General features: G+C 36.9%; 1 protein-coding gene across 6 annotated transcripts in view; it reads left to right on the top strand.

Moving 5' to 3' along the window:
* The window catches only part of SBF2 (SET binding factor 2), a 259,930-nt gene that overhangs the window by 206,089 nt on the left and 26,099 nt on the right, over positions 1–27,742 (top strand). For 3 of the 6 annotated variants that reach the window (XM_071558954.1, XM_071558953.1, XM_071558957.1), the window contains 12 exons: positions 951–1,123; positions 1,395–1,468; positions 1,858–2,053; positions 3,192–3,319; positions 5,492–5,667; positions 6,585–6,730; positions 10,423–10,621; positions 12,200–12,396; positions 17,405–17,542; positions 18,662–18,757; positions 21,759–21,830; positions 24,415–24,599. In XM_071558954.1, the coding sequence (XP_071415055.1) occupies positions 951–1,123; positions 1,395–1,468; positions 1,858–2,053; positions 3,192–3,319; positions 5,492–5,667; positions 6,585–6,730; positions 10,423–10,621; positions 12,200–12,396; positions 17,405–17,542; positions 18,662–18,757; positions 21,759–21,830; positions 24,415–24,599 (1,780 nt within the window). The remainder of the gene's footprint in view (positions 1–950; positions 1,124–1,394; positions 1,469–1,857; positions 2,054–3,191; positions 3,320–5,491; positions 5,668–6,584; positions 6,731–10,422; positions 10,622–12,199; positions 12,397–17,404; positions 17,543–18,661; positions 18,758–21,758; positions 21,831–24,414; positions 24,600–27,742) is intronic. The other 3 variants (XM_071558956.1, XM_071558955.1, XM_071558958.1) reach the window with 2 other exon arrangements.

The raw sequence follows: 27,742 nt of genomic DNA, 5'->3' as shown, positions 1-27,742 counted from the left end.
TAGCTTGAAAAAAAATAGTGTATGAACCTCAAATGAGGAAAGCAGTTGTACAGCATCCATAAAATCACAATTTCTGTGTAACAGCTGCAAGGACGAAAGGCACTGAGGTCACAAAAGCAAGAGAGCTAAACCACAATGGCAAAGGTTAAATTACTAAGGAAGCAGGAGGAGTATAACACCAGTTATGTTCCCTAGCATGCAAATCCAGAACATTTCATAACAAGCCTTCCTCTCCCTCTGTTTGTTGTCTTCATTATCACCTATCTGTACAAATTCCCACCTGATAAAATCATAGAACACCATGTGAGAACACTGATAGCAAGTAAAAGGCTATCAGCACAAAATTCCCCATGGAGTTACTGATCTCTTCTGACTAAACACCTCTAATCTCAGGCATGCTCAGTATGCCTGTGAGTTGTATGTGGCTGTGGTGTGTGTTGCAATCTATGAATCTGGCCCTTAATATTATTATGGGAGGCATTTTTAGATGTTCAAAGTACATCTCCCACTGACTTGCTTGCTTATCTGGTGCACAAAAAACTTGCCTTGTAGCCTTTTTTAGATTTTGATTCATTTGCTCTGTAACTAAAATATACATTTAATATATCTTTCTATAACTGGATTTTTGTGTATTGTGGGTTGTAAATACTGCACTTGGCTTTATGAAGGCAAGACACAGAGCTTACTTTCAAAAAGATGTTTTTATTTTGTGTGCCTCTCTTAACTGGACTTATGGAGGGAAAGTTCTCCTATGTCCTCATCCATGAAGTTTTTACAGTGTTAATTCAGTGAAAGTGCAATGCACTTGTGGTACCACCATATGCTTTTAGCAAGGTTTGTGGATTGTCGCTAGGAAAAAAGCTCGCAGCTTGTCCCTGTCTGGCCAGGTATCGTGTGTGCATCACCAGCTGAGCTTTCACACTTGACATCACTTTTATTTATGTCTGTAGTATTGCAGGCAGCGTTGCAGAGAGTTACGACACTGAAAGTGGGTTTGAGGACTCGGAGAACAACGACGTTGCCAATGCAGTTGTGCGCTTCATCACCAGGTTTATTGACAAGGTTTGCACAGAAAGTGGGGTTACCCAGGATCACATCAAGGGTCTGCATTGCATGATACCAGGTAGGAACTGTGACAAAGATGTGACTTGTAGTCTTTTTTTTCCTTTTTTGTTTTTTCTTTCCTAGTGAGGCAAATATGCTTTTTAGTTTCAGTTGCTTTCAGTTATGTTAGGTCAGATTTCTTTCCCAGACTGTAATTGCTGTTGAATTTTAGATAATTATTCCCTTGATGTTTAAATTTGAGAATTTCAGAATATCAGAGTTTTAATTAGATTGCAGTTAGTGCCTTTCTCATTCAGTAAGATTTCACTGATGGTATGACTGCTTTTCAGGCATTGTAGCAATGCACATAGAGACTCTGGAGGCTGTCCATCGTGAGAGTAGGCGGCTTCCACCAATACAGAAGGCAAGTGTTATGAAACATATTTGTATTCTTTACAAGTATTAGAATCATGCAATTTAGTAATCTTCTTTTCCTCTCATAATGTTAGGAGGAAACATCAAAACATTAAAAGAAAATTTCCAGCAGTGATAAATAAAATGCTTGGCTTTGGGCTCATGAAATATGAACTTACGAAACCACTAGAGCCAAACTTCTCATCATAAACAAGCTGTTGCATGCCCACTGCTTTTTGAGACCCATTGCTCTTAGTTGAGTCCAAACTCCATCTCCCTTCTTTGGACTCAGTCTCATAACAATTTTGGTTTGAAGCTTTTAAAACCAAGTATTATACCTAGACTGAGGCATGACAAGGATATTGCTGTTACACTTACACTTTCATTTGTTTGCATCAGCCCAAAATTCTACGACCAGTTTTACTGCCAGGAGAAGAATTTGTTTGTGAAGGTCTCCGTGTGCTACTGGATCCTGATGGCAGAGAGGAAGCTACAGGAGGACTGCTTGGAGGTCCTCATATCCTCCCTGCTGAAGGAGCTTTATTCCTTACTACTTACAGAATTATATTTAAAGGCACTCCTCATGATCAACTGGGTAAGAAAATCCAAACAGTGATAATTGTGATCCTTCAGATAGGCAGGATTTTGAGCTGGCCTGGCCACCTATTCAAGCATCAGTATCAAAATATACATACATAAAATGTACTTCACAGTATAATTTTTCATGTTTATCAGATAAGAATAATCTCCTAATGTAAGTTTTTGTCACTAAATATGACAGTGATTGATTTTGATTGTGCAGTTAGCTGCAACTTATTTCCTCAGATGCTAAAGGTTTGTTTGTTCCTGTGTATTGGTAGATATTTGGAGTTCTGTCTTCAGTAATTTACGTAATATAAAACCATAGTGTGTGCACGTCTTAAAGGAAACTTGAGTTTTATGGACTGGAGACAGAAAATAAAAATGTTCCTGACAATACTTTACTAATTTTCATGGACTTCGGAATGGGAAAAATGCTTAGGATCTTTATATCTCAGTTCCACCTGTAAAGTTGGTCTAATATTGCTGCTTTGCAAAGCCATGTTTGTAGACTTCTTCAACACTAAACAAGAACATACATTCCATGTGAGATCTGCAGCTTCCACTACTCCTAGGTTTTCATAAAACAGTCTTTTCAGATTGGAAGCAAGTTAAAGGAAAATATGCATGTATTAGTAGTATTCTACCTAAAATTATTGCTTGTAAATGCAGTAATATTTTAATATGTAATGGAAATAGCTCTTCTAAATGATAATTTTCGTGTTTTGACATCTGTCGTTTCTAAGCAGATTGTCATTCAGAAGTATAAATTTTCTGTGGAAAGTTTGTGGTCATATGTAAAGATACCAGTGGATGTCATTTCTTGGTTATAAGTTGTATGATGCAGTATGAAATTTGAATAAGCTTGACATTTTTTGTTTACCCCCTACCTAGATTTTGGGGGTGCATTTCCATCTTGTAGAGAGATTCATAAGGAAAGAGACTATTTTCCTAATCATCCCAGCTGAAATTAAGCAAAAATTCAGATTACAAATAATGCTTTAGAACTTTTCAGATATTTTGCCTGAAATTAATTCTCTGCCATTGTGTTCATGCTGCTTTCTGCTCACTCATTCCTATGTATTGAAATTACAATGTGACCAGAGCAGGACTGACTCTGTGATACTCAAGTGTCTGTGTGTTGTGGTCCTCAGTGGGAGAGCAGACAGTGATCCGGAGCTTCCCTATCGCATCTGTGACAAAGGAGAAGAAGATCAGTATACAGAACCAGCTGCAGCAGAGTATGCAGGAAGGACTGCAGATCAGTTCAGCTACCTTTCAGGTAAAAGGAAGTTTTGCAAAAATTTATTTGACTGCACAGTCAGTTCAATATACTTCTGAGCATCTGTTTGTCCTGCTGTTTGTGAGGGGTCCAGGTTTCTGCCCTGTGAAATCAATGCAGAATGCAGTCCCCAGAGAAACCCTGGTGTTTCTTGGCCCAGTTCATATTTACAGAGGGTTACCATTTTCCCATTGGATTTCTTTCACTGCTTTCCTTAACTGTCTGTTTTGGATCCAGTAAGGGGCTGGTTTGGGTCCAAAATCTCTTAGTGTAAGTAGAGACCTAGGCAGAGCAGTGGAAACGTGCCTTCTCTCTCCTCCAGCTACAGGGAAGGAATATGGACAAGGTCTAAGTATTGCTTTCTTCTCAAGACTTGACACCTTCTCAGCTTTCTTTTAAAATCCATGGCAGAAAGTCATAGTACATCACACTGCACTTCCAGGAACCTTTAGGGGACCCACCATTGGCCAGGACCAATGAGCTTCTGTATGACTGGTACAGATCCTGGAATTTTCCTATCTGTAGGATCCCCCTCAGGGTGTTGAACAGAAGCAGGTTCTGCAGGCCAATTGACAGAGATGGACTTGTAAGAATTAGGAAACCTGAAGTCTTCGCTGGATTTTTCTTCTTTATGGTGATATTAATTGTGGTCAAACCCTAAGAGATCTGAAGTTAAAGAATTTTATATCATGGACAGAAAGTAGAATGCAGATATGAAACAGTTTGTTGGTTTGATTGACTGCAGAAGTCTATTTTCATTAAGAACAATAATATCTGAAAACATAGCAAAATAGATCATCAGCATTTTACTTGTTCTTTAGGATAATGGACATTATTTAGCTAATCATCCTTCAATATCCTATTCAAGAGCATAAGATTAGGAATGCAAGTAAGCAAAACAGCATTGTTCTTGTGGACTTCTGAGAGGGCTTTTATTTTCCAGAAATCCTTTTACAAAATAGTTAGCATGCTTCAACGATGTGATAAATACAGACACAGCTCAGTGTTCTTAGTGCTGGATTCAGGTCAAACATCATCTTTGCTTTTGTTTAGCATAGTTTTGTATTAGGTTAGGAGAACAAAAACAATCAGCAAACAGTTTACTCTCTGTTCCCTATGTAACAGCCAGAGTTCAGTGCAATATAAAATAGCCCCTCCTCTTTGTTTATTAAGTGTGATTTTCAGATGGTTTTGTGTGCAATTATACTATTTAATCGCTTTAAAACTTCAGAGCAGTGTTACCCCGAAAGAGTGAAGAGCTCCTTTCAAGGAGGTCCTAGAACAACAGAGTTATTAGTCATTTGGAAAGTATTTACAAAACAAGTAAAATTAGAAAAGCAAGGATGAATTCCACCTTCTAGATGGCAAGCAGAAGACATTCAAAAGGTGTCTAGGTATGCACTGAAAAGTAAAGCTCTAGGATATTTCTTTGTTTGCCTTTTCCACATTCTTGAAGTTCTTTTGGGACTTTTTATGGATTCCGTACTTTCTGTCTCTTCTTTTTTCCCCTGAATTGTTGACTGTCCTCCTTTTGTATGAGGATGATTGGATGGGATTTTCTTTTTTCCCAAAACTTTTCAAAAAAGCATTTTTAGTCAAGTGGATGGATCATTGTTAAATAGCACAAGGTTATTGCCTTCTTAAGGACCAGACTGTTTGATTACATTTTTGTTATGAGCAGTTTTCTGTACTTTGAAAGGTGAGGCAAAAACTGGAGTGTCTGAGTAGTAGAAATATGTGACATATGAAAGCTGAAATGGTGAGAGTCTTTGGAGTGCATTACCAACCTTAGTTCCCAGTAGAGGGGCAGAGCTGGCAGAATATTTCCAAGCTAAGCTGTCCCATGTGATTAGTATTTGAACTTTTGTAGACATCTTAGTGCCAGCACTACTACGTGAATTTACCAAAGTATTTTGTATTTGATATTATGAGAATTCCAGATGCTTCTTAGTGAAAATACCTTAGTATTAGGACATAAATTTAAAAAGTAAATAAAAAATATTAAAATATGTAATAGCACTCAAAATAAGTAAGATACATGTCCATATGTTTCTGTGTTCTGATGGACATAGTACTGCATGAGAATTTTGCTAATATATTTTAGAATATTTTAATTTCTGTAATTCTGTAGGGTTTTTTCAATTTTTAACATGTCATGTCTTTAATATACAGTTAATTAAAGTAGCATTTGATGAAGAAGTAAGTCCTGAAGTGGTGGAAATATTTAAGAAGCAGTTAACAAAGTTCCGTTACCCTCAGTCGATCTTCAGCACTTTTGCATTTGCAGCTGGGCAAACAGCACCACAGATAATTTTACCAAAACAGAAAGAAAAGAACACTTCATTCCGGTACAGTCTTCATTCTCCTTTTATTACTGATGGTCTTGTTTCGTGTTAGTCAAATACATTGAACAGTCTGAGAGCTTTGCACAAGTGTGGTTCATTCAAGCATTTGCAGGAATGTCAAAACAAGTGATTGCTATTCTGCATCTCTTTGTATTTCCTGAATTAGAGGCAGATTGGTATGATACAGATGTTTATTTGGTATAGGAATTATATTATTTGTCTAAATTTCTGACTGCAGTAGATTTGAACAAGCACCTTTTAGTACATTTTGAAACATACAAAATGTAAGTAGCATCTTGAGCTATGCAGCCTTTGCCAACATGGAAACAAGAGTCATTGTGTATTGCTTTATTGGTTAACAATCTAGTCTGGATTAGAATTCATTTTACCCTGCACATTTGCTCTAGTGTTTTTTAATTTAAAGTTTGAGCTTAGGGTCCTCTTTTAAGTTTTATATTATACATGAATTTTACTGGACCAGCTGCATCACTAGTCTATTCCAGAGTGGTAACTCCTTTGATTGTCTGCTGATTATTGCATTGCTGACACAGCAAAGTAGGATTAGTCATGAAGTCCTAAAACTTTAAGTAATTTCTATCTTTCCTGACTTTACTTTGTCAGCTTCTGAGATTTATTACATTGCTAGCAAAATAAAAATACCTTAAGAAAGATGATATCTTCTTATTCTCTACCTTTAGACATTATAGACACAACTTTATCTCAAAGTAATAAAATCTGTGTTTAAAAATTAGTATTTGTGTATCACAATAATATATTTTCTGAACTTTATAATTTTTGTGTTTGTACTGAGTGAAAAATTCTTAAATACATTTTATTTGCATTCATCATAGAAGTCTGTAAATGTTATTAGGGAGAATCATACGCATCTCCTCAGTGTTTCTATTGCTTTGAATTGGTAGTACATTCTCAAAAAGCATCGTGAAAGGAGCAAAGCGTGCTGGGAAGATGACGATTGGGCGCCAGTATTTGTTGAAGAAGAAGACGAGCACAATAGTGGAAGAAAGAGGGAATCGCGCAGGCTGGAATGAAGATGATGATATCTCTGGTAATAGTAAAATATTTTTTTCCATGTTGGTTAGTTAAGTCTGTCCTCTTATTCTTCCTTTCCAGTGTATTGAATAAGAAATGTTTTCAAGAAGAAATGGAAGAGTCTTCCTAGACAGGAAAGAGAAAGGTCTCAAATCTGTAAATTTAGTGAGTGTTTTCTTTTACAGTGATGAGGCAGAAGAGGAAGTTGACTTAATTCAGTGGTATAGCAAAGTACAAGATTATTTTTTAATTGTGAAACTGTTTAGATAAAGTATCTTTTAGATGATTTTTTTTACATCCTACTAGGATAGATGAAACAGCACAGGAGCATATGCTGTAGCTTCTGTTTCTCTGTAGACTTCTGAAATCTGCAGGTAGTCTGTAGTGAGAAAGCAATACCTGCTGAGATGCAAGTATGACCAAACATTGTTGGAGACTTCTGTGGATGTGGAACTGACAAATGATTTCTGAAAGCAGCACGAGTCATGCTACTGAATATGCCACTTTCCAAAATTTTGATTGGAAGGATTTGGGGACAGAAAGTAGAAAGGGATTTGGGCACTTTGTGCAGTTCGTGTGATGGTGTGGGATGTGACTTTTTCCCCAAAACTTTTCCTCCCATGTGCTGCTGTCAGTATAGCCTTATCTGGACCACTGCTAATTTATAATAAACCACTAGAGGGAACCAAATTCTCCTATACATAAACAGGTGTTGTTTTGTCATACCATTCTGTCTTTAAAAAAACCCATAAGCATCTCAGATAATGAAGTGTTTATCAAACACCAATAATTGCTTCAAAGCATCAAAGAAGCCAAATTTTTTTTTCATATTTGATCACTGAGCAAGGCAACTTAATGTGACTTATGGGCAGATGTGTGAAAGTTGTCCAAAACAGGACCAAAGCACTGTCTCTGTTCTCTCCAAAATGGAAGAAAGCCATTCCAGGCAAGCTGAAAAATATTGATTCTCTTCTTTCGTTCCAGATAAAGTGCTGAGAAAAAGGCAAAAAAATACGTTTAGAAAATGCAGAATGTCTTTACAGTGCTGAAAAATTACCTTCTTGGTTGAATTTCCAGCATCTTCCTGAAGTGCTGAGTTAGCAGGTGTTCTGATGTTGCAGATTTTTTGAGTCATAAGCAGTTCCGCAGGCTGTACTTGTGTGACTTTGGGGTGAGTTTGTGCCCTTCACCCAGAGACACAAAGCACAGTCACACATGTGCATTCAGACTTCCCTTGATGAGGAAGAAATCTTAAGTTTTTGCATTGCTGGTATACAAAACAGCTGTATTCCTCCATTAACACAGGTGTAATATAAACATTAGTGATAGTCACTTTTTTCCTCCTCTAACTAAAATAAAAAAACATTCATTGTGAGTCTTCAGGACTGGTGTTTTCCAGATGTTTTGCCTTGGAATGTGTAAGGTGACTGAGGGCTAACAGTCTGCTTTTCTCTCCATGCAGCACTAGGACATCCGGGATAGTCAGCTGACAGCAGTAGTGACTCTCTGCTTCAGGCAGTGTGAATACCAAGTAATACCAAGTAATCACTGCCATTTCTCTTATATTGGCTGCTGTGGTTTTGACTTTGTTTTTGACTTGTTTGCAAGTCTCAAAAACTGAAGTTTAGGAAACTATGCAGCTCTACCAACAATGAATCAAACAGGAACTACTTGCAGCAGATGATGCCTTGTCTTGAAAAAGAGTTATAGGTAGGGTTAGAGGGAATTGAAGAGATCAGCTAGTCCATCTCTCTGCCCCAAGGCAAGATCAACATATGTAAGCTGTTCCTTGTGGGTGTTTACCTCTCTTTTTCCTAGCAGCTTTCAAAGATGAGGGGTTCTCAACTCTAGGCAGGTTGTACAACCATCCTTAATTCTGGAGAAAAACAAGCAACTTTCTGATATTCAGGTCTAGAGATCATCTTGCTGCAATTTAAAGCCTTCGTTTCTTACTCTGCCTGTATATACACATAGAAGAGATGAATCCCTTCATTCTGATTGCAGCGCTCAGTGTATTTATGGCCTATTGTAATATTTCTCTGTTCTTTTCTGGATATTAAATATCTGTAGTTCTTTCAGTTCTTTGTTTATTAGTCTTGATAGACTTAAGATTATCTTCATTGGTCTTTTTTCAGACTTCTTTAGCTGGTCCACATGTAACTTGCAATGTGATTTCCAAAACTGGGCACAGTATTGTAGTTTTTATTTGTTGCCACTGAACACCTAATTTCCCTTAAATTCAACCTCATCATTTGCAGAGTTTAGAATCTCTAAATCACTACTAAATTCTGTTTCCTATAAGTGATCATATTGGTGTGTTCAATAAAACAAAACTGTAAAACTTACTTTTTGCAAGCAGTCATATCTCAAGAACAGTAAAATCGAGGGTTTATTCCTCATCTTTTCAAAATCAAATAAAGCATGTTGAAGATACTTTGTTGCCTGTCCAGGTTAAGAACATTGATATGAGCTCTTATCTCTAGCTTTTTATGCACAGGAAAATGTTTTACAAATTCTGATCACTAATATACCTGCATTCATGAGAGAAAAATCCATTGAGAGAAAACTATTTCAAAAAAGGCACCCTTATCTTACCTGACTCAGTTATAGCTTTCCATTCAAATCTGTTAATACCAAGTTTCTCTGTGACCTAAAATAAAATTATTTCTAAAACTCATATAATTGTTTTTCGTTAGTACACTTTAAATGTTGTGTAACTTCTTTTTTACCATGACAAATATGAAAACACAGGAAAAAGAGGAGCTATCCACAATGTTAAGCTCAGTTATTTAGATCAAATAGAAAATTTTTGGTTTTGTTTGAATAGGCAAAATAATTGCTTATTTAGCTTTTGTACTAAGATGCACAGAAAAAACAAATTATATAGGTACTTTTGTAAATTTTGAATGTTGTCTACTGCCAGTAAAATTTTAATTATATCATATTTTTTTTTAAAAGATCATTCTAATTTCCAGTTTTATAAAGTGCTTTTTTAAGTTGAAATCCTTATACACTTTCCAGGGCCTCATTCATGAAGAAATTCTTCTCATGCACACATATTTCAGTGCTTGAGGTGGTGGCAGGGAAGTGATCTGTGCTGTGAGCAGCAAACCTGCCTTCAGAAGGATTTGGAAATAGGGGGAAGTGTCACCAACAGGCAGGTGGCAGGTTTTGTACGAAGACCTTGCTTGACTTGAATTTCAGAGTAGTTTGAACTTGTGGCATAGTTTTTTATCTCTCATGGTTAAAGGTTTTTCTGCTTTGAAAAGTGCAGCTGATGTGCATGGCTGAAGGAAGCTGCTGTCTGACACTGAAACTGAGACAGTCAGAAACCAACAGTCATCTGCTGTGAAATTACAACACCGAAACATCTTTTAAGTTGAACCAAGCCCTAAAGAGATCATACCTCTTTTGAAGATAGTTTACAACAAAATAGTTTGGTCCATTTTTATCTTGAATGTGTAATGAATTTGTAAAGGATTTTTGAATTTACCAGTCACAAGCACAGTAGGTAACTGCAATACAGTCAGGTTTCCTGGCTAAAATACTATTTCATCATTTATAAATTCTGTAAACTGTTGTTTGTGTGTATTAGTTCTTGCCATGAGAGCAAAACAAACTGGTGTTTTGTTTAGAAGAAAGTAGCCCTGTGCTGTGTGTCACTGCTGACCTCCCCAGCTGCAAACTCCTAAAGGTTTCTAACTTCAGTTTCAGACGACAGCGAAATGCACACGGGTGGCACCCTGAAGGCATCAGAAAAATCAACGATGGAGCAATTAGTGGAAAGAGCCTGTTTCAGAGACTATCAGCGTTTGGGATTAGGGACTATCAGTAGTAACTCTTCTCGCTCAAAGACAGAATACTTGAGAATAACTGCACTGAACAGGATGTATTCACTTTGCAGGAGGTGAGTTTAACAATTCATTGAAGGAGTTGAAAGTAAATACACATAGATGTGTAAATATTTTTGCATTTAAAATCTATTCTGTTCCTAAATAAAAAAGTAAGCTTTGGAAAGAAGTGTAATTAAATTTTTTCTTCAAATTGAAAAATCTGTGGTAAAATTAAATTCATGAAAGCATCTACTTTCAAAGTTTGTCATGTACTGAAAGTCACGTCCTGTGTTTTAGCACATGAGTGTTACTAACTCCTCTTTTCTTGGGAAAGCTGATGTAGTTTACTAGCATGACCCACAAAAATTCTTTTTAATACAAAGGCCTATCTGCATGAGTCATATCAGAAGACATTTGCATTCTTTAAAGCTGGTTTTGGCCAGTCATTGCTTTCATGATGGACAATGGAATCACCAGTTCTTTGTGAAAGAAGAGAACAGAAGAAAAATACTAAATCCTTTCTTGTTTTCTGACTTACTAGAGTACTGTTTTTGTTTAATCACCATTGAGTCATTGCAGATGAAGTCATTAAATCTATCCACTTTCATTATGCTTTGAACATTATGCAGACAACTCTCTGCTCCCCTAAAACCTCTGGGGTTTAATATTCTATAGGGTGTTTTCTTAAATATAATTATTACCTGAATGGATTACAAATCTCAGTATATAAGTACTAATCTGTTATATTAGTTTGGTTACTGCATTTTTAAGGAGTTTTCCTGTAAATATCAAGTGCATTTATTTTGTCTAAGTGCAGTTCAATAAATGTTAAAGAGTTGCATTTACAGGAATGGTGCATATTACAGAGGAACGAAATTGTTTTGTGAGCAGTAACTGTTCCCTGTTTCTCATCTTAGTTTCTTCCTAATATATGAAATTGGCACTTAAATAGATTTTTCTTTGGAGGAGATAAAAAATAGTATTTGATATTGCTTGAATCCTTCTTTCCCTAACATGAACCCAACTACAGTCTTGTTGAGTTTTGCAGCTTTAAAGGTGTATCTGTGAATTTCCTAATCTCTCCTTGTATTGTAGTGTGTTAAAAAGTACACAACATTTTCAAGCAGTGTTCCAAGGAATCTGACTGTAAAATTTAAATGTATTTTGCCATAAACCAAAAACTATTGTTTTCATTGTGATACTTAGGCAATCTAACATTCTTTCCTTTCAATTCTCATATTTCATATACAAGTGTCAAAACAAAACTACTGCATCATTTGCATGCCTCAGAATTCTGTTTTCTGTCATGCTTAAAAATACAGCTTCGTTATAGTGACAGATAAGAGATACACTAAGAAGAAAAATACTGCCAAATAAATTTAACCTTAAATGCAAAGGGACTAGTAGTGATAGTCTTACAACTTTCCTGTAATTTAAATTCTATTTAAAATGCAGTTTTCTTTAGAAATCAATGTATTTGCTGGAATTATACTAAAAATACTTAATAACTAAAAATAATTCCACCAGTTAAGGCATATTTTCATTAAGATGAATATTCAGCTTGTAATTTTGACAGTGTTGTTTTTCCATCGTTGAGCCCTTTGAAGGCAGTTTGAGTTGTTGTTCAGTGTTCCCCTGCCTTGCCCCCGCAGTTACCCCGGGCTGCTGGTGGTCCCGCAGGCGGTGCAGGACAGCAGCCTGCAGAGAGTGGCTCGCTGCTACCGCCACAACCGCCTGCCCGTCGTCTGCTGGAAGAACACCAGGAACAGCACCCTGCTGCTGAGGGCTGGGGGCTTTCATGGCAAGAGCGTGGTGGGCCTCTTCAAATCCCAGAACACACATCCTACGGGTGAGTTGGGGCAGCTGGGCCTTCTGCACAAGGGGTTGTATGGGGGAAATCGGTGCTCCGATTGAATTGGAAGTCTCAGGATATGAGTAGTTATCTGATGTTAGTAATGACTGTATGTCAAGAAGGGGATCCTGAATGGTGTGAAAGTGGTTCAGAAATGTCAGGGACTAATTTGGCCATTGATTACAGATATATCAAAAGTCTTCAGTAATACCTGGTATCTGTTAAGTACAGTGCAAAATTCTCCTGTTTCCCTTAAATAACCTTTTTCCTTTGCACTGGTTTATGTGATGAGTGTATGGTGTCCCTTTGAATAGAAGGCTACATAAAATATTAGAGAGATCATAAGCCATTTGATTTTTCTCATGTTTTTCACTGTAATACTAGTTTAACTTCTATATTTCTTTTATAAAACAGAGACCTGAAAAATTCTAGTTGGAGTCTTTGCATTAAGTAAATCCCTTCCTTTGTGTGGTCAAGACTGGACCAACACAAGATTTATCAGAATAGTTAGTTTGTCAGAAGAATATAATATTAGGGCAAGATTAATTTTGGAAAGAACATTAGTTGACTTTCATCATTCACAGACAGTGTTTAGGATACTTACTATGACTGCCTGGATTTCCATGTCATATGCTGATAATTTGTTCAGAGTTCATTTCATGCCAAGAATGAAGGAGCCAGTATTTTCTTTAATCAAACTGGTAGTTCTTTAGAAATTATGCAAGAATTAGGCCATAATTTTTGTCTTTTGAGAAGAAGGAAATGTGAGGTAGAATTGGAATACCAGGAACTCATTAAGGTAGCAAACGGATTCCTGTGTCCTGTTTATGTTTGTGTTTCTCCGCAATAATGGCTAAAGCATAACTGAAAGATTTTATTCTACTGAACTGTGTTCTCTAAAATTTTTCAAAGCCTATAGCAAGCAGACTGTACACTTACGTGCAAGTCACATAAAAGTAGTTTGAAGATTACATGATTTAAATATTTTCTACATAGTCTCATGAATTTTTTCTTCACAGAGTGTCTTTATGAAAACCACATTTTTCTTACTTGAAAAGAGCAGTTTTCATCAGACATAGTGAGGTTTTGTGTCTGTATCAAATACACCTTTAAAATCTTATGATTTCAGAGATATTAAAAAAATGGTTTTTATGTTAGGCATTGTCTGTACTGGCTATGAACAGTAATTTGTGAATCATTAATTATCTGCTGAATATTCATTGCTATAGCATTGATTCAGTGTACCTCTTCAGTGTTTTGGGGGGGCATTTTTTCAGTTGGAGTGATGAGCAAGGTAATGAATTGACATTTATATCATGGATTTTTGTTGAAAGGATTCATGAAATGCATCAGTGAATACTACCATTGGTTCACACAGCAGCTGCCAAAGCTAATGGCTACACCAGTTCTTGCACAAGCTTGTGGTGTGAATCCTAAGCATGGCAATTCAAATGTTAGTTTTAAACTGATTTAACTCTGATTGTCTTAGCTGAAATACTGGCTGGGCATCTTTGACCTGGCAGAGATGGAATGAATTGAAAAAATCTGCAGGAGTAGCCTCAGAATTATAAGAGGACAAGCACTTCCATGTTTTCTGTAGTAGCTGTCATTGCTATGTGCATGGGAGTAGGAGAGCCTTCCAAAACAAGATCTTTAAAGCCTGACCCCATAAAATGTGTTTCCTGTGTGTGATCTTACTGGTTTTGTACATGATTTCTTTTCTAAATTTCATATAATCTTTTATATTGCCATTGCCATACTTCAGCAGAATATTAGGCACCAGGTAACTGGTTGATAGTGACTATATCTGACAGGTACTCACTTCTGGAGTTACTATTTCTTTTCAAATGTGGGAAAAAAATGGAGGCTCTCCTCAGAATTGTACTGCAAAGAAAATGGAAAATATTTATAGGATAATTACTTTATTCACAATGAAGTTGAAGCTCTGTGAAACAAAACTGATCAACAAAGATAGTTACACACAGGTGCATGTGTTTGCCTCAGGAGGAGTTGTGTACAATGAGAGAAAGTTTATATTTAAAAACACATTATCATGCAAGCTAAGAGAGCAAAGACAGTCTGAAGTTAAATTCAAGCTGACAGATTCATACCTTCCTAAGCAGAGATTTCATAGGAGTAGGTTTCTATTACCCAGCTCAGGACTGATACACGGAAACAGAGAGGACCTGCTGGAATTCAATGAACATTTTTGTGATGTGTGCTAAACGAGTTTTCAAAGCATAGTTGGAGATCAACATGTTGTATAAGAAGCACCGAACTTATTTTTTAGATAAATATGCACAGTACTGAATTTCTGTGTGAAACTAAAGTACATGTGCAACAGAATTGTATTTAAAAGGATTATTAACAGATGTTTGAATATGAGACAGAGAGTATACAGGTCTTTTGTCAAGTTCCTTTAAAACATTGAAGTGGATTTCAGAATTACACTTTGATCTTTCTGGGAATTTTGTTGCAGAGCATTGTAGTTCTGAATTTCTAATGTTCTACACCTGAATTACAGTGTCTTGGTCAGCTGCCCTGTAGGAAGACCATTTATGTTTCTTGCATGTAGTAACACTGTCGGAGAGAACAGTTGCCTTGGTACAGGCAAGATACAGATGGAGCAGCCTGTGAGGAGGCAAATAGAGCACGTGTTAGCAGTGAGGCAAACTGACTGCATTGCTGCAATGCATTTCTTTCCTGGGGCTTATACAACTGCCACCAGGATCTCCATCCTCATCTTTTGCTTTAATCCATGTCGCTGTGCTGACCTTCATGAGACAACACTTAAAAGATGAGTAATTTTATAGAAATCCCAGTTCACCTGGGCAGTAGGAGGGTCATGCACTGGAGTCAGCAGTAGTCTTTCACTTCTTCATTCTGCTGTTAAGCACTGTGTGATGGGGTGACTGGTGACAAGGATGAAGGGCAAATTTTCCATCTCATTCACAAGAGCCTGCAATCTTTAAATCCAGTATCTGCCTAGTTCAGTGACAGACTTTCTTATAAGTAAAGCTGTTTGTCTTCTGAATCTTTTTCCTGAAACACACGCAGTACTCTTCTTTCAGAAAACTCTCTAAGTGCAGGTGGTATGGACACTATCCTTTCATTTAGACACTTCATTTCCTTTCATTTAAATAAATTGTCAAGACCTAAACTGACTTTTTGTGGCATTGCTTTAAGGACTGGGAGACCCAGAGATCATTCCAGTGGATTTCAGGATGTGTATACCCTACTTAGGAGTTGAAGCGAAAATAATGTTGCTCTTCAGGCTTTTTCCACTTGGTCAGACAGAAACAGCGTGATGTTTCCTGCATGTACATTGTCTAATCACTTTCTAATTGTACATTCAATTCAGACAATGATTTCAACAGAGTTATCTTGAGATTTCTTTTCCACCTCCAGCTAATCAGGTTGTTCTCCATTAGTCTCCAGCATAGAATCTGATTGGATTATCATCAGAGAAAACTATTTACAAGTTATGATGGTGGTTTATCAAAGTGTGCTCAATCAAAATCTTTATCTCTTCTTCCAAATCTGGACTCTTGTGGTCAGGATACCAAATCCTGTTCAAGCAGCAATGAAATTTTTGTCCTATAGGAAGTCCAGAGGTCACTGCAATAAACAGGAATTCCAAAACTTCGGTTTGTTATTTGAAAAAAAAACCCTGACTTACTGGACACTTTTTTGTCACTGTAGTGTGGCCCAGGACCTGCCCTTTATCTCCTTTCCTTCTTTAAAGTCCTTGCACCTATTCACAATGCGTGGGGTTTTTTTTATTTTTGTAGTTTTCAAGGGGTTTTCCCCTTGGTTCTGTGTTTTGTTAATGGTTTCTTAACTTTTTAAAGTTTTAAGATTGTCTTAAGTGGACTGTCTGCTTAAATTCAGTACTTTCTCAGAGCATTAAACATTCTCATCTTGCTTTTTCTTTCTCTGCCCTCCGCTTTTAAACTCTGTTTCCTCTCTGGCTTTGCTTTCATCCAGTCTTCGGAGCCACTTCTCTCTCTCTGAAGTGGTCCTTCTCCATGTCTCCAGCAAATTGAGCAACACTGGTAAAAATTGAGAAATCATTCTGTTTCTGAGTTTTGTAGCCATGTGAAATAGCATGCTTGTAAATGATTTTTCAGGGGGGTTCAGAGAGGGAATTGTGGTACTCAGAACAGTGCAGCCCCTTCCTGTTACAGCTTACCCAAACATGTGGGAAGACGCTTCCTGAAGTTGCCAGCTGGTGAGCTGGTGAAGGAGCAGGTGGACTGTTATTGGGGAACAGGAGTGTTACTTTTCCTCATTGGAGATCCCTTAAGATGTGTTATCCAGGTGTGCATGCCCTATCCATCCTCTTTCCTCTCTTCTGTATCCATTGAAGTGGTCAGATTCTGGGGCTAGGGCACTTGAAGGGCATGTGGATTGTGTCCACTGATGTCTCTTACTGCAGCAGAGAGCATGGACACTGGTGTCTGCTGCATGCAAACAGCAGTGAATGGGCATTCAGGGATCCTCCAGGTACAGGTGAGTAACCTTCCTTTTCTGGAGTGAGGAAGAAATGCTTGAGTGTGGGTTCAATTCACTTTTGTCAAAGAAACAGTTCTGCCTTTTCTCTGCACATTTTTGAAAAGGCTAAAATTTGCTGGCAAGTGGCACAAACTTAGAAATGTTACTTTTTGTTTGGAGAGTGAAGGGAATGTTACATTATTTTCACTCTATGATGGTGGGTTATTTTCACTGGCTTATGGTGGAAGTCTTAAGTAGTGACCATGAGGTAACAGACTGTTTCAGCAGTTCAGCTTTGTGTAGAGTGCAAGAGAACACTGCTGAATGCTGCCCTGCAACCAGGTGAGGAACAGCTGAGCATCCTTTGCCAGCAAAGGAAAGGCTTTTTGATGGACAAACTATGACATTTTCAGTGCTCTCCTTTGCACAATAAGCTTTTTGGTTTGCTATTCCATGTATTTGTAAATTGTATTTTTGTATTTTAATGTATTCCATTCATCTTGTGCTCTAGCTCCTGCTTCTTTAGAATCTTCAAGCAGTATAGAACAGGAAAAATACCTACAAGCCTTACTGAATGTGATATCCGTCCACTGCAAAATGAATGGCAGTAACACTCTCACTGTTAGCCCAACAATTGCTCTGTCTCCAGGTAAAATTGGTTTGTATAGTGCTTTTCTGTGATTAAGTTGAAGAGTGAGTTTTCTCTGATTTTGTTATTTCAGTGTCCCATATGAATTCTGTTTCTGCATTGTTAGACTTTTCAGATAGCCTATTCACTCTTAGTTTCAGTGAATGTTTTCTGCATGCTTTATAAGCCTTCCCAAAATATTTTTGGGTATTAGTCTGACAGTAAACAATTATCCACCTGTGGGTCATTGGTCTTGATAGAATTTACTTGAGTATGATGGTCAGTCTTGAGGCATTAGTCATTTGTTACAATTCTGGAGCAAACAAAATAAAGATCTCCAGAATGTTAAGATGCCAAAGCTTTCCAGTTATTTTTGATTGTTTTTTAAGATACTAGATTCAACAATTATATAAGAGAATCAAAAGTAAAAAGTAAAGTCTTCTATAAAACATTGAACATATTGCAAACTGCACATTGAATAAGAGACTGCCAAATTGAAAACAATGCAAAATACTGCTCTGTTTCATATAATTGGGAAGTATGTGATTGCAAGCTCATAAACAGATGGATATACTCTTTAGCTGCAGCAGCAGTGGAAGGCATACAGACATTTCTCTGTGTTACATACTCATAATGGGTTTCTAATATAATTTCCCAATAGAGCTTTCCTTGCAGTGAAAATTCTTTCAAAATACACTATTTGAGTTATGCCTAGGTGGAATCATGAAGAAATTAATCCATGTTTTATTCCAGTTATTTTGTGATGAAACCTGGTCAGATTTATGTGAAGGTAACCCCAAGGTGTCAGAAAGAACTGTGTGACTTGTAATTGTGTCTGTCTTGTCTTACTCAGTTGGTTGTAATTGGCCTAATACTGCCAAACAGTGGCTTTTCCTGTAAAGTAACACCATTCCCAAAGTGTGCATGCTTTGCTTCATTTATTGTAAAATATGTTGACTGCTTAGCTGTATCTAACACCTCCATACTGTTGCCAATGTACACATTTGTTTAAAAAAAATCTCAAGTACAAAATTGGCAAGAATTAGCTGTATAGTATGGAAAAGGGCATTTTATCAGTTATGTTAGGCTGGTTAACTCTGTAGTGTTTTAATCTTCTATTCTTTTTTTGGCTGACTTTAGGCACTGAAACGAGGGCTTCAAGAATGTCCACTGTGTTTAAGCAGGTAGTGCCAGGACATTTGGATGTAAATCTATCCAATAGCTTTGCTCGAGGAGGTTAGTAAGACTAGCTCAAAGTCTATTATTTGAAGTAATGAACTATAAAAAATGTTAGTGAAATAAAAATAATTATACTCCTTACTGATTCATTGCTCTGTGAAACAAGAGAAATTACAGGTTAGCCACGGTCCATAACATTATCTAAGCATGAAATTTCTGTTCAAGACCTTTACCATTGAAATAAAGATTTTTTTTCAATTTTTTTTTAAATTAGTGGAACATTAAGCACTCAGTTAGGAATTGTGTTAATATAGGAATTAATCTTTTTCCTAAAAGAGAACATTTTATATTTGATGTATTACCCTTTAGCCCTGGTAGCTCCTCTTACAATTATTTCTAAGCACCTAAAAGTTGCTCTTCTTCCTTTTTGATACCTCATCTAAAATTAGTTAGACCTATGTTGACCTGCTGAGATTTATTCCAACCTAAATCTTACTGTGTGATACCAAACCTGTAGCTTCATATGGGGCAGGATAAAATGATTTTGTAGAGAAAAACCTCCAAAAGAGATGGATGGGATTAAGGAAGTAAAAGAAGGAAAAGTGCGAGAGGGAAGAAGAAAGGAAAATGCTCAGAGCTGTATAGAGAAGTGATGTGAGAACTGTAGCAGAGGGGAAGAGAAGAAGGGCAGGAGAAGAAATGCTGATCATCAGAAGCAGAAAATTCTGTGCATTTTCATTAATCATAGTATAGTTATATTTCATATGTAATTTTTTTGTGTTCTCTGCTTCCTGTCTTCTTACTGTATTGTAGTTGGAGATGAAAAAACCTAGTGGTTTTAACTGGCTGGGTAAAATTATTAGGGACCAAAAGGAACAAGAGGGAAAGTGCCTGCAGCTGTTGGATACATTGGTGGCTGTGCCCAGCCTGCCTTAGCACTGAAATAGTGAAAGTGCTGGGTAGTGACAGCAGATGTTTGGGTGGGTTCCATCCCCTGTGTTGGGACCCAAGTGCCAACAGTGAAGTGGCACTGAGGGCAGAGAAGGTGCTCCAGATAAGTAAGGGAAAGCTCGCTGGTTGATGGCATGGAACTTGTCTTTTAAAGATAAAAGGATTACTGAAATAACTCTTGCTGGTTTCTAGGATTAGAGTTTGTGCTAAGTGTGATAGGATGAGTTTGTTGCTACTCAGCAAAGAAAAAAGGAGCCTCAAGCCAAGTATTGGGTCCCAGACGTGTTTTGTTGGACATTAAAGTCTCTTGGCTAAATTTGAGCAGTAATCAGGAAGAGGGCAGAGGAGTTATCTTGTGTCTTGCTGGATTGATGCCACACCTGCTCTCTGGATCTGAAAGGTGTCTGTTCACAGTTCAGCAGGATACGTGAGGACTTTGCTGAAACGTAAGAATGTTTGACAAGTACACTGGGAGCCCTAGTGAAGGTGAGAAGCTGACAGGGTAGGAGGGAACAGAGAAAGGCATTATCTCCCTGCAGAGAAGTGAACACTAGGGTTTGCAGATTAGCTGACACAATTCTTTTGAAAGAAATTTTATAGTACACAAAGTATATAAAATCTTTTAAATTGTTCTCAAATTCATAATGGCAAAGTTTCTTAGTATTTCACAGCTAGTTTTGTTTCCTATGTGAAGTAGCAAGCAGCCATGGGTGATGCACTGCACTGCACAAAGTACAATAGCAGTATTTTTGTGGTTTGGATTCTGGATCACTCCTTCTTGTTTTTGTTATCACACATACCAGAGGTCAAAAGCCAGGTTCAGCTATAATACACCAGTTAAAAATGACATTTCTATTTTTCTGTGCTAGGCAATGTATTTTTAATACACATCCTTTTAGAATTTAAGTTAAAAGATATGTTCCAGTGCTTGAGTAGTATTTCTCATTTTAAAAATCATCATTGTTCTGAATACTGATCCGTTTTCTGAGTATTTGTGTCTGTGTCAAGTATGTTATTTTACTTTATCTGGAACGTTGTAACAAAGTATCTGCCCAAAGCCCAGTCAAGTTGGTTTTGATCTGAAATATTTGTTCAAATACTTACATTTCATAATACATTTTCATTCTCAGACCTTTTTTTGGCAATACCTTGGTTGATATCTTTCATAAGAATTGCAAGTTCACTCAAAATTCATAGCTTTTCATTTATGTTTCTTCATAAATATAGTGTGGCTTCTACAGAGCAGCATTTCTTACCTGGCACTGTTGTGTGGTTTAGTAGAATAAAAAGTTTTCTCAGTGTGATTTGTTGCTATTGGAGAAATACTAGAGTATTTATAATTAATAAATACAGACCCAGCTCAGAGAATTATTTTAAAAGCAGGAGACATTAATATTTCAAGTAATTTTAAGAGAATATTTGTATTAAAAGAACTTGGCTGTGTTGACATGTTTTTTAGCCAAAGATACATGCACTGGTAAACATGTAAGGCCCCCACTGAAATGAGAATTTTTGCAAGGGGAGAGGAAATCTCTTTGTGTGATTGATCTTACCTGGTTTCAAAATTATTTATTTGTAGAAAATTCTTTTAAAATGTTTGTGGGTGCATGGAACTAACATCTTGCACTCTGCTTTGGTTTTGAGGTCCATCAAATTATGCACTTAATATCCCTGCACTAGAGCAGTTTTTATAAAAGGCATTGAGTTTGGGAGTTTTAATTAAGCTACCTTTCAGCTGGGTAGAAGCTTTCAATAAAGTATTTGGCTGAATGATTTAATCACTACATTTCCTTTGGTATTGTAATTATGGAAAAACACATGATGGCTGTGCTACATCTTTGAAGCTATTGCAATGACAATGAAAATTATTCCTTTTTGATAAATGGATACTTCCTTCACATTTTATATTGGTTTTGTGGCTTGATTGATGTTTTGTCTTGTGATGACTAAGATTTGTTCTGTCTGATAAATCATGTACTATACAGAAATGCAATATATACTGGATCTTTGGAAATTAATAAGTAACCCTTTTCTTTTCTCCTGCAATGTGTTTTGCTGCAATGTGCATTCCATTCCTCCTCCTTCTGTCTTAACTGTTATCTGCCAGTGCTTGGGTACAGAGATAAATGTTTCACTCATTCAAATTCCAAATCAGCAACTAAGGAAAGAGTCCATCAAGGTACTGTATTCTGTGTCCTAAAAACACCTTCTTTTCTACCATCTTCATAGCTGCTACAATATCTTAACACATTCTAAAGTGATACTGACAGCCTTGATCCTGCATTAACAAAAGCTTTTGAGTTTTTAGCTCAGTGTTATGGTTTTGTTTTGAAATTTTTTGGCCACTGAATGTATGATGCAGTGACACTGCTCTAACACAGTGATGTGCAGAAAATTTTCTGTGTGGAAATTTTAAAGTGCAAAACATTAATTCTGTAAAAGAATGTTTAGTATTCCTACTGCTTTAGTAAAATAGCTAAGAAATACAGTTACCTGGTCAATTAATTTATTTCCATAATTATTGGTAATGCTACTGAACAGGGAAAAATTGATGTCTGCCAAATCACAAAGTCATAATATTGAGTATATGCTAAATAATGAATACTAGATACTGCTAACAAAAAATAAACTACTAGGCAAAATTAGAATAGAAATATAATTGTTCCTTTTAATCCATGCTGTCCATTGCTGGTAAACATGTTCATCTGCATGTATTTGTAGCCAGTTTTGTTGCTTTTGATGTGCTCCAGGTGCTAATAATGGCTGCGTTTGTGACATGCTCCCAAGTGTCCCTGTGTACTTCTGTGTATGTCATCTTTGGGGACAGCAGTCTCAGTGGGAGCTGGCATTTGTCATGCCAAATGAGCGAGAAATTATTTCTCTTATTAAATGTTGGCTGTGAATTCTGCTTGCTAAAGTCTTTATTATTTCATGTGTAGCAGTAGAAATGTGAAACACAAGTTTATATTGAACACAGTACTTCACTATGTGAGGTGTGTGTAAAACTGAAGTGGGAGCTGTTGGGAACTGTTGGTGACTCATGAGCTCCTGCCAGCCATTCCTTTGCTCACAGCTCAGACAAGCAGCCAGACAGGGAGACAAGCTAAACTGTACAGACAAGTCCCTGTTGAGGGTAACTGTACAGAATTATTTTTTAATAGAAATGTAATCCTGCTTCTAAAAAGTAGAATAAAATTGTTTCGCTGGTTGAGCTATCTCAATGGAATTCACTGTTATCTGCAGCTTTTTTTTTCTATGCAAGAAATGTTAACTATGCATATTATTGGCTTTTCCTGAAGAGAGTGGAGTGTTGGTCCTATAGTATCTAAATTTCTCCTACTATGAGATATTTCTAGTGCCTCTTTTTATATCTCACTTCACAGACTTCTGGACAAGAGTCTCTTCTGATAATCTGATGTAGTGCATAGTGGGTTAAAGAAATTCACTCTGCCATTTCAGCATGAAATTTAGTATACTTTAATGGATTTGACTTTCCAAGTAGTGCTGCTTATATTCTGAAAATCCAGTACCATTCAGATACCTCACACTGGACACATAAAAACAATGTCACAAAATCCTGGTTATTAATTTAGGCACAAGAAACAGAAAGCTATTTCCTGCTTGTCTTTTCTTCTGCTAGTGCTAAATAGGCCTTGGCAATCAGGTTGTTGCTGCTTTATCATGATAAAATCACAAAGTTTCCTTAAGCATGATCAGCTCTGAGCATGTCTGTGTGCTGTGGGTATTTCCTGCTCAGGAAATGACAGTGCAGCTGCAGCAGCAAGGGACGATGTGCACACTGACAGTGTTCTGGAGAGGTTGGTGTGATGCTGTTCAAACATTGCTGTGCTGCTTTAGATGCAGGTCCATGGCTCCACATCAGACTGCACTGTTTCCAGCTCATGCTGTTGCTGCTCTGGGGATTTCTGTGCCATGCCCTGCTGCCAGAGTAATGATTAGAACTGTAGGGCTGTGATCATCTAGGCATCCTTGGCCCTACTCACACAGCTGTACCACAGTCCCATCTGCTACAATGAGATTAAAAGAAGAATATCCTTAAATTCATTTTAATTTCTAATTGTCCGTTAGAAAAGGACAATTAAAAACTAAAATTCGAGGCATTCTGCATTTTAGTCATGGCATTTCAAGAGTCAGTATGGAATATTTTATCCTGAAATGTGATATTTGAACTGATCATCATACATTTTCATTAGAATATGATATGGTTAATACACCCTACGTTGTGTAGGGTGAAAAGAACATGAGAATACTGGGTAATAGGGAATTTTAAATGATGCTATTTTTTTAAGAAAGTAATTGTATAATATTTTTAACAGTTAGACTTCAAAATAGTTGAACTCCCCCTTTGATCGGGAAATACATTGAACTTTTGTCCCGCTTTCTGAAAAGAACAAGACTAATAATTTCATTTCCACAGACTTAAATAGACATTATTTGCAAGGTGTGATTCATTTTATCATTGCATTACTAATATCATAGCAACTATTTCTCTACAACAGAAAGTGCTGTGAAGAGTTTGACTGTTATCTGAGGTTATATGACAATGCAGTAGGATGGTTTCGACAGTTTTTGTTACAAAAATACTTCTTTACAGTAGTTGCTGTTAATTATGTCCTGTGAGGCATGCACATGAGATGTTTAAGCACTCTACTTTCCAAGTTACGTTAAACATTTGCCTTAATAATTATGATCTCCAGTGCCTCACATGAAGAGATTTTTAAATATTTCTCATCCTTATGAAGGTGTATGGGCGAGTCTTCGTTCAAGCAACCGATTTATCAACACTCAGACTCCATTCATTGATGTTGGTGCAAGACTTGCAGGGAAAGATAACACCCCTTCCTACAGCAGCAGCGCTTTTCTGCAGAGTCAGCTTTTGAGAAGACAAGCAGCCCTCTATATATTTGGAGAAAAATCTCAGTTACGGGTAATGGCAATTTTCATTTTTTTTATGTTAACATAGTTTTTATTTGGCTGGAGTTTAGTAACTCTTGTTATAAAACAGTAAATAATACTCTAGATAAGGCAGATAGATATGTGTCCTAAAGGTGTAAACTCTTATGAGAGGTATTTCTCTATGCAGAATAGCAATTAATGCTGTATAACTAGGTGGGGGCTGGAGTGGTGAAAATCAAGCTCTGTGGTTATGTACTACAAAAAAGTTAACATAAATTAAGATTACTAAATTATCTTGAAGAACAGTTAAAGATCAGGCTCAGACTCACCAAAGTTCTGTGCACAGAGCTCTATTTGTGACTTTTGGTCAAATGCTAACGTGTAGTTGAGCTGTGAGATACAAAGATGTGCAGCTGATGACTGAAGAGGAATGGAATAGCTTTTGTACAAGGTACGTACATGCAGACTGGGAGTAGCATGGCTAGAAAGGAGATGCCTTGCTGGGCACCAGAGCATCCAGCAAAGCCTGCGTATTGGGCAGGCACAGTGTCCTCACCACCTGGGCTGCTGTCCTGCAAGGGCAGCGCAGTTTGGCTCTGCTCCGTGGCACTGCGGGGGTAAAGCTGAGGGATGGGACTGCAGGCAGATGGAGCGGGGTTGGTGCAGCAGCACAGGAGCTTGCTGCCCCTTCAGACACCACTCATATTCTAAGGGAGGTACTGGAGCTGCATATTTACAAGTTCCTGCTTTCAGAGCCACACATAATTACACCTCAGTACATCCTACTGTACTCTGGTTCTGCTGACTGCTGTCTGATGCTCAGCTGAGTTGGCATCTCAGTGATTGCTATTTTGGGAAATAGGAAAACAGACTTATTTGGTAATTTAAAGTGCAATTTTATTTTTCCTGATGTGTTAAAATACGCTACGAATGAAACAGAATGTTGTTAGTCAGAAAAGAGATTACCAGAGAAGAAAACCTTCATTACTGTGGGTTGCACTTAAACTCACATTAAGCCAAATTGATGTGAATAGAACTCTGACCATCCTGATTTGATTACTTGAAGAGGACCGTGATTTGTACAGTGTAAGACACCTTTTTGAATTGATTTTGATGTTTTACCTGTTTCTTAAACAACTGCAGCTATCTTCCACATGCATTCTTGGTAGTTTTACTTGTTTTCCAGAAATGTTTTTTTTTTCTATCTGCATTCAAAGATTGAAAAATCAATTTTGTACTTTATCAATCAAAATGCGAACAATCATAAAATAATATGTATTTTTTGAAATATATAACCTTCAAAACCAGTCACTGGCAGTATCTGTAATTGAAGACATCAGTATTCTTTCTGAAATGATCTTCTATCAGGAGGTGGAGGAATTATGCTTCACCAGAATAATGCATCAATTACAAAGAATTAAATTGCCATAATCAAATAATAACAACTATTTCTATTTGTTTGATCTCTTAATGAATGATAAGTGAAGAATTCAATCATGCATCTAAAGTCATGTAGCAGAAACTACTTTAGTTTGAAGTGACCCTTTAGGCCACCCGTGCAAAAGAAGGAAGCTGGTTGATGTATCAGCAGTAACAGTTGGGGATAATATGTTAGTGCTTGGTATAGATGAAAACATTTTTAATGTATTAAGAGACAGGTGTGTATTACTATGCAGAGTATGAAAAGAGATGACTGTTGGATGTACAAGCAACAAGCATTGGACAAAATCAGCATGAAATATTCTGAAATACAGTAGGATGTATGTAATCTGGAAATTTCAAGGATGATTACATTATGCTGGATGATTTCCTTGCTGGTTTAGAGCTCATGGAGTTTTCACCTTTTTGTTTGTTTTGTTCAATAACACAGTTTTGCGGAAGATGAGTCATCTTTGGGCATTTCTAAGGAAGAGTGTATTGTGTTAGCAAGTATAAGAATAAAATTACAAAGTGTTTTGAACCTTCTCTTAGTGATTTGTATCTAATCTAGGAATTCAATTCAACTTTTATTTTAGTATAAGGAAATCTAGTTGATTTTTGATTGTGAAGTATTTTCCTAGTTTTTGCTAGCATCCTGCTATCTTGGAATGTTTTGGCTTGTAAAGGGCATGTAGATGCCTATGAAGATCTGCTTTATTCTGATAAATATTGTGTCATATAAATTGAGGATATAAACAGAAATGTACAACATTTTAAGGAAAGGTGCTACTTTCCTCAATTGCTTTTGTCATACGTTATTACCATTCTGAGAAAGCAAGTTTGCTAGTTGAGTTATTGAATTTATTTCTGACCCATGACAAAGTCCCCAATAGAATAAAACCTGGGCTTTCACTTTCCTGCATTTTCACTTGACATCCTATGAAGGAGCTTAATGAAGGTTATTTGCAGGCCAAGTTTAATTCAATGAAAGAGCAATTTTTGGAGAAAACTCAAAAAGTTTGGCATGAACACCTTCAATGATGCTTTGGACATGAGAGTTGTTTTTCCTGTTAATGTTCTCCATATTATCCTTTTCATCATAGTTCACTGTTTTGGGTTTTTTTCCATTAACTGCATTGTTCTCTTTATTTGGTCCTCTATTATTGCTCCTTCTCTAAATGGAGTAAGTTAAATGAAACATGAGGAATTCTGCTAGCAAAGCCTTCAGGTGTCTCTGACTGTGCTGAATTAGGTGCTTCAGACCAACAACTGTCCCAATGTACAGTGACTGCTTAGAGGAGTCAGCTGGTTTGCAGTTACAAGGGTTCTTTCTGGCTTTGGGAGTTCCTTTTTTCTGCTCTGTTGAACTCCCAGAATCTGTCCTGCACTGCTGGCATGTCATCCATGCAGTTATTTTAATTTTTTTTTAATTTATTGTTAATTTGCTTTAAAAGTGCTAAAGGAAACACATTATATTGTGTATAAAGAACTCAACAGATTGTCACTCTAGTTTTTTCACTACAGCAAGAATTATTATTATTATTAATTAATATTATTAATACTGCAGTGCAGTACATTCTGCTGTTATGAGTACTTTATTATGGTACATTTTGAAAGTGGTGTAAGGATTTTTATTATCCTGGACAGGTGAATTAGGAATTGAATTATTTAGCAATAAAAACAGGCAAGACTGGGATTTAAGGAGACTTTCAGTGAAAAATATGCTTCTATTTTAAATTGAATCTGCTGTTGTCC

This window comes from Pithys albifrons, chromosome 6, assembly GCF_047495875.1.
Source record: "Pithys albifrons albifrons isolate INPA30051 chromosome 6, PitAlb_v1, whole genome shotgun sequence".
NCBI lineage: Eukaryota > Metazoa > Chordata > Aves > Passeriformes > Thamnophilidae > Pithys > Pithys albifrons.
This window is presented reverse-complemented; position numbering and strand designations above follow the sequence as displayed.